The sequence below is a fragment of the Gallus gallus genome, chromosome 34 (assembly GCF_016699485.2).
Source record: "Gallus gallus isolate bGalGal1 chromosome 34, bGalGal1.mat.broiler.GRCg7b, whole genome shotgun sequence".
Taxonomy (NCBI): Eukaryota; Metazoa; Chordata; class Aves; order Galliformes; family Phasianidae; genus Gallus; species Gallus gallus.
This window is the reverse complement of record NC_052565.1, coordinates 1,691,001-1,698,614: the sequence shown is the minus strand read 5'-3', so window position 1 is coordinate 1,698,614 and position 7,614 is coordinate 1,691,001. Positions and strand designations below refer to the sequence as shown.

Here is a 7,614-nt window from a genome sequence, read left to right as displayed (position 1 = left end):
ATATATTTATATGGACACCATTAAGAGACAGACGGAGCTCTTCGGGGGTTCTTTTTTTGGAGTGATGCCCGCCGCCCCCCCCCCCTTTTCCCCCCCCCCCCCCTTTTTCCCCCCCCCGGTGTATATTGTTTTGTTAAGCACTGTGTTGAGCTGCACATACAGCTGTTGGTTGGTAACGTTCACTGCACATTTTATTTAATCTGACGATGATTTTCTTTTTTTTTTTCTCTTTTTTTTTGGGGGGGGGGGGGGGGGAGGTGGGGGGGGGGGGAGGGGGCATTGGGGGGGGAACGGTTTTGTTTTCGTTTTCTTTGGGGAGGGGGTCGTTTTTGAATATGAAATGAAAACTTCTCCGTGGTTTTAATGCTGCTCTCCCATTGCGTTGCTGGGGGGGGTTTGAGGGGGGGTTTGGGGGGGGGGGTTCAGTTCTGTTCCTTCCAGGAAAGGCAGTGGGACGGCTCCGGGGGCGCCGCTGCCCCATAGGAAGGGCGGCTGCTTTGGTCAATGGGGGGGGGGGGGCTGCCAGACCCCTTTGGATGCTCACAGCCCCGCGGGGTCACCCAGCTGTGATCCCTCTCATTGCTGCTGACCGAAGGGAGCGCGGGGATGTGGGGCGCAGAGATGTGGGGCGCAGAGATGTGGGGCGCAGAGATGTGGGGCTCAGAGCTGTGGGGCGCAGAGCTGTGGGGCGCAGGGCTGTGGGGCGGAGGGCTGTGGGACTCAGGGCTGTGGGGCAGAGAGCTGTGGGGCGTAGAGCTGTGGGGCTCAGCTGTGGGGCGCAGGGCTGTGGGGTGCAGAGCTGTGGGGCGCAGAGTTGTGGGGCGCAGGGCTGTGGGGCTCAAAGCTGTGGGTCTCAGCTGTGGGGTGCAGGGCTGTGGGGCTCAGCTGTGGGGCGCAGAGCTGTGGGGCGCAGGGCTGTGGGGTGCAGGCCTGTGGGGTGCAGAGCTGTGGGGCTCAGAGCTGTGGGGCTCAGCTGTGGGGCGCAGAGCTGTGGGGCACAGAGCTGTGGGGCGCAGGGCTGTGGAGTGCAGGACTAGGGTGCAGGGCTGTGGGGCTCAGAGGTGTGGGGCGCAGAGCTGTGGGGTCTCAGAGCTGTGGGGCACAGAGCTGTGGGGCGCAGAGCTGTGGGGCGAAGGCAGCCCCACATCGTCCGTCCCCGGAACGGAGAGGGCTCTCTGCCCGCACCGCCGGCCCCCGCACCCCACCGCACCCCACTGCGTTTCAGGGCGGGCGCAGCGCGCCCCATTGGCGCTCCCCATCGCAATGCGGGGCGCTCCGGTGGGGTTCACATCCCCGCCCGGCGCGATGACCCCACGGCCGCCCCCATCCCCCCCCCCCTCATCTATAGGGCATCCATCGCAGCGCCCACCGACGGCACAGCGCGTCGGGCGCCGTCGGCCGCGCCGCCGCCCCACGGCTGCCCCATAGCGGCGCTGGGAGTGCCGCCCCTCTGTGCCGCCCGGCGACCCCGAGCGCGAATAGCGGCGGCGGCGCTCCGCTCTGCCCCCCCCGTGGGCTCCGATTTCTCGGCGTCCGCCCCCGCCGCGCTCAGCTGTCGGTGCCGCTCCGGCCGTCACTCCGCTCAGCGCAGCCCCACGTCGGGGGGCGGGGGGGGCTCAGCCGGACCCCCACTTCGCCCTCTCCACCCCTGGGGGGGGTTCCGCCGTGGGACGGCAGCTCTGCACGCGGCGTAAGTGCCCTCCGGAGCCCCCCCACCCCCCCGTCCCGCACGCTGTGCCGTAAGAGGACCCACAGAACCCCTTCCGTGGGGCCGCCGCCCCCCCCCCCCCCCCCCACGTCGGTCACGTTATGGGGGGGTCCGCGGGGCGCTGTTGTAGCGGCGGAGCTGAGGGGAGGGCTGCGGCTGTTGGGGGGATGTGGGGCAGAACGCACCACCACCGCCGCCCCCCCTCGGTGGCAGTGGGGGGGGGGGGGGGGGGGCGCTGAGCAGCGCCGTCTGCAGCTGAAATGGGGGGGGGGGGGGGGGGGGTTACAGCGTCAGCACTGCACTGCACTGCACTGCACTGCACCGTCAGCACCCACTGCTGGGGGGGAGCGGAGCAATGGGTGCTGTGTGGGGTGCGGAGCTGTGGGTGGTGGGCAGTGGGTGTGGAGTAATGGGTGGTGGGCAATGGGTGGTGGGCAGTGGGTGCGAAGGTAATGGGTGCAGAGCAGTGGGAGTGGAGTAATGGGTGCTGTGCAATGGGTGCGGAGCAATGGGTGGTGGGCAGTGGGTGTGGAGTAATGGGTTCTGTGCCATAGGCAGTGGGTGCAGAGCAATGGGTGCTGAGTGGTGGGCAGTGGGTGGTGGGCAGTGGGTGGTGGGCAATGGGTGGTGGGCAGTGGGTGCGGAGCAATGGGTACTGGGCAATGGGTATTGGGTGCAGAGCAATGGGTGTGGAGTAATGGGTGGTGGGCAGTGGGCATTCGGTGCCGTGCAATGGGTGCTGCGCAGTGGGTGCTGAGTGGTGGGCAATGGGTGCAGAGTAATGGGCAATGGGTGGTGGGCAGTGGGTGGTGGGCAGTGGGCATTGGGTGAGCAATAGGCACTGGGCGATGGTCGGTGGGTGCTGAGCAATGGTTGGTGGGTGCTGAGCAATGGGTGCTGAGCAATGGGTGCTGAGCAATGGGCAATGGGTGGTGGGCAATGGGTATTGGGTGCAGAGCAATGGGCAGAGCAATGGGTGCTGTGCCATAGGCATTGGGTGCTGTGCAATGGGCAATGGGTGCAGAGCAGTGGGCGCTGTGCAGTGGGTGCTGTGCAATGGGTGCTGAGCAATGAGCAATGGGTGCTGAGCAATGGCTGCCATGCAATGGGCGCTGTGCAATGGGCGTTGAGCAATGAGCAATGGGTGCAGAGCAATGGGCGCTGTGCAATGGCTGCCATGCAGTGGGCGCTGTGCAATGGCTGCCATGCAATGGGTGCAGAGCAATGGGCATTGGGTGCTGTGCAATGGCTGCCATGCAGTGGGCGCTGTGCAATGGCTGCCATGCAATGGGTGCAGAGCAGTGGGCGCTGTGCAATGGGTGCTGAGCAATGAGCAATGGGTGCAGAGCAGTGGGCGCTGTGCAATGGGTGCTGTGCAATGGCTGCCATGCAGTGGGCGCTGTGCAATGGGTGCTGAGCAATGAGCAATGGGCGCTGTGCAATGGGCGCTGAGCAATGAGCAATGGGTGCTGAGCAATGGGCGCTGTGCAATGGCTGCCATGCAATGGGTGCAGAGCAGTGGGCGCTGTGCAATGGGTGCTGAGCAATGAGCAATGGGTGCTGAGCAATGGCTGCCATGCAGTGGGCGCTGTGCAATGGCTGCCATGCAATGGGTGCTGTGCAATGGGCAATGGGTGCTGAGCAATGGGTGCTGAGCAATGGCTGCCATGCAGTGGGTGCAGAGCAGTGGGCGCTGTGTTCCCTCCATAGGATGACAGAGAAGGAGGCTGCGGAGCCGCCCGCCGCGGGGGGGGCCGCCAAGAGCCGGGTAAGCACTGCACAGCGGGTTGGGGGGGGTCCCGGGGTGGGGGGGGGGGGGGGGGGCTGTGCTTTATTGCTTCATCCCGTGTTGGTGCGCCCGGCCGCCTTCTGACACCTCACTCCCCTGAATGGGGATGGGGGCATCCGGGGGGTCCGGGGGCAGTGGGGGGGGAGGGGGGGGGTGGAAGGGGGGGTCGGGCGGTGCCCCCCCCCCACAGCAGCGCTGCGTTCCCCTCCCGGCCCACAGCTGCAGAGGCTGAAGGAACTCTTCCACCGCAAACCCAAAGCGGAGCCCCCCCCGGAGGTGCGGCCCAACGGGGAGCTGCTGAGCCCCGCGGGGGGGCCCATTTATTACATCTACGAAGAGGAGGAGGAGGAGGAAGAGGAGGAGGAGGAGGCCGAGCCCCCCCCGGAGCCCCCCCAACCCGTCAACGACAAACCCCACAAATTCAAGGATCATTACTTCAAAAAGCCCAAATTCTGCGACGTCTGCGCCCGAATGATCGTCTGTGAGTGGGGGGGGGGGGCGGATTTGGGGGGGTGGGGGGGGGGGGGGCGGAGGATGGGGGCGACCGCAGCGGTGACGCATTGCTCTGCCCCCCCCCCCCGTGCGCAGTGAACAACAAATTCGGGCTGAGGTGCAAAAACTGCAAAACGCACATCCACCACCACTGCCGGCGCTACGTGCAGCTGCAGCGCTGCTTCGGCAAAATCGTGCGTGTGCCGCCGCGGGGGGGCGCTGCTCCCCAACACCACAATGACCCCATCACCCCAATGACCCCAATGCCCCGTCACCCCAATGACCCTATCAACCCAATGACCCCAATGACCCCAATGCTCCATCACCCCAATGACCCCAATACCCCATCAACCCCAATGACCCCAATGACCCCATCAACCCCAATGACCCCAATGACCCATCAACCCCAATGACCCCAATGACCCCAATGCCCCGTCACCCCAATTACCCCATCACCCCAATGACCCCAATTCCCCATCAACCCAATGACCCCAATGACCCCAATGCCCCTTCAACCCCAATTACCCCATCAACCCCAGTGACCCCAATGACCCCAATGCCCCATAACCCCAATGACCCCAATGCCCCATCAACCCAATACCCCAATACCCCAATGACCCCAATACCCCATCAACCCCATCAACCCCAATGACCCCAATGCCCCATCAACCCCAATGACCCCATCAACCCCAATGACCCCAATGACCCCAATGCCCCATCACCCCAATGACCCCATCACCCCAATGACCCCAATTCCCCATCAACCCCAATGACCCCAATACCCCAATGACCCCAATGCCCCATCAACCCCAATGACCCCAATGACCCCATCAACCCCAATGACCCCAATGCCCCATCAACCCCAATGACCCCAATGACCCATCAACCCCAATGACCCCATCAACCCCAATACCCCATCACCCCAATGCCCCGTCACCCCAATGACCCCAATGCCCCATCACCCCAATGACCCCAATGCCCCATCAACCCCATCAACCCCAATGACCCCAATGCCCCATCACCCCAATGACCCCAATGCCCCATCAACCCCAATGACCCCAATGACCCCATCAACCCCAATGACCCCAATACCCATCAACCCCAATGACCCCAATGCCCCATCACCCCAATGACCCCAATGACCCCATCAACCCCAATGACCCCAATGACCCCAATGACCCCATCACCCCAATGCCCCATCACCCCAATGACCCTATCAACCCAATGACCCCCATGACCCCCCACCGACACCAATACCCCATCAACCCCCATCACCCCAATACCCCAATGACCCCAATACCCCATCAACCCCATCACCCCAATGACCCCAATGACCCATCAACCCCAATGACCCATCACCCCAATGACCCCATCACCCCAATGACCCCTATGCCCCATCAACCCAATGACCCCAATGCCCCTTCAACCCCAATTACCCCATCAACCCCAGTGACCCCAATGACCCCAATGCCCCGTCACCCCAATGACCCCAATGCCCCATCAACTCAATACCCCGTCACCCCAATGACCCCAATGCCCCATCACCCCAATACCCCAATGACCCCAATACCCCATCAACCCCAATGCCCCATCAACCCAATGACCCCAATGCCCCATCACCCCAATGACCCCAATGCCCCATCAACCCCAATGACCCCAATGCCCCATCACCCCAATACCCCGTCACCCCAATGACCCCAATGACCCCATCACCCCAATGACCCCAATACCCCATCACCCCAATACCCCATCAACCCCATCACCCCATCAACCCCAATACCCCATCACCCCAATGACCCCACCACCCCACTGACCCCAATGACCCCATTACCCCAATGACCCCATCACCCCAATACCCCAATGATCCCATCACCCCAATGACCCCATCACCCCCATCAACCCCAATACCCCATCAACCCAATGTCCCCATCACCCCAATGACCCCCATGACCCCATGACCCCCATTAATCCCATCACCTCCCCATGACCCCAATGACCCCCATCACTTCCATCGCCCCATCACCCCCCTTAACCCCACCTTCACCCCCATCACCCCATCACCCCCCCATCACCCCCATAATCCACCAACGCCCCCCATCACCCCCATTAACCCCATCACACCCCCCACCAACCCCACCCCAATCACCCCAATCACCCCCACCACCCCCATAACCCCCCATTACCCCCCCATATGCCCCCATATCCCCCCATTACCCCCCATCACCCCCCATATCCCCCCACAAACCCCATTACCCCCCCATCACCACCATCACCCCAATCACCCCCACCACCCCCATAACCCCCCCATCACCCCCCATCACCCCCATATCCCCCCATAAACCCCATTAACCCCTCCCTAACCCCCCCATCACCATTACCCCCACCCTCTCACCCCCCATCACCCCCATAATCCACCCACACCCCCCATCCCCCCATCCCCCCCACCCCCCAACTGCATCCATCCCCCCCCCCTCAGTCACCCCCTCCAACCCCCCCCTATCCCTCCCCCACCCCCCATCACCTCCCAGCCCTGGGGGGGGTTGGGGGGGGGCACCGTCACCCCCATCACCAACACAACCCCCCCTCACTGCCCCCAATCGCCCCCCCACCCCCCCTCCCGTTACCCCCCCCCAACCCCCCCATCACTCCCCACACCCCCCCATTCCCCAACCCCCCCCCACCCCCACCCCCCCATCTCCTCCCCGCTCTGTGTCTGTGGGGGGGTCACAGTCCCCCCACGCCCCCCACCCCCCCAACCCCCCCTTGAACGGGGATGCAGTCACCCCCATCGCCCCCCCACCCCCCATCACCCCCATAATCCTCCCACCCTTTTTGGGGGGGGGGTTTCCCTGTGCTGTGTGGCGATGCTCTGACCCCCCCCCCTTTTTCCCCCCCCCCCCCCACAGCCCCCAGGGTTCCGCCGTGCATACAGCTCCCCCCTATACAGCGACCAGCAGCAGGCGGGCGGCAAAGACATGGGTGAGCGCTGCCCCCCCCCCAGATCACCTCGTGCCCCCCCCCCGAAATCACTTCATGCCCCCCCCGCCCCACTGACCCCCCCCGCAGCCAACAGGAGTGACCCCGTCTTCGAGACGCTGCGGACGGGCGTCATTATGGCCAATAAGGAGCGCAAGAAAGGGAGCGATGACAAAAAGAATGTGAGTGCGGACCCCCCCCAATATGTGCCCCCCCCCCTCCAATATGTGCCCCCCCCCTCCCGGGCCCCCCCCTCACTGATGGGGGTCCGTTTTGCAGCCTTTGGCCGCGATGATGGATGAGGAACACGAGGCCACGAAGGCGGAGGGGGGCAAAGCAGAGGGGGGTGAGTGCTGCGGGACGGGGGGGGCGGGGGGGGGGCAGCAGCATCAAAAAGTGCCCCCCCCCCCCTTTGTGCCCCCCCCCCCCCCCCCAAAATTCCCTTTCCAGGCACTTCCGAAGGGGACAAAAAGACGGAGAAAAGTGCACCCGATGAGAAGGTTCGCCCCCCCCCCCCCCCCCCCCCACGGCCAATGACCCCCCCAGGGGGAACTGACCCCCCCCACACACACACTGACCCCCCCCCTTTGTGCCCCCCCCCCGTGCCCCCGTGCCCCCCCCCCCCAGAACAAGAAGCCGCAGCCGGGGC

At 64.4% G+C, this 7,614-nt stretch overlaps 1 protein-coding gene across 1 annotated transcript; it reads left to right on the top strand.

Moving 5' to 3' along the window:
* Positions 1 to 1,480: 1,480 nt before the first annotated feature.
* Positions 1,481 to 7,614, top strand: LOC107050760 (SH3 and cysteine-rich domain-containing protein 3-like; the record flags this gene model as incomplete). Its single annotated transcript, XM_040654899.2, is given in 9 exon segments — positions 1,481 to 1,690; positions 3,419 to 3,476; positions 3,717 to 3,978; positions 4,086 to 4,183; positions 6,896 to 6,968; positions 7,056 to 7,147; positions 7,245 to 7,311; positions 7,416 to 7,465; positions 7,593 to 7,614. Coding segments are annotated over 8 exon segments (721 nt in total), but the record flags the coding sequence as incomplete, so codon positions are not given.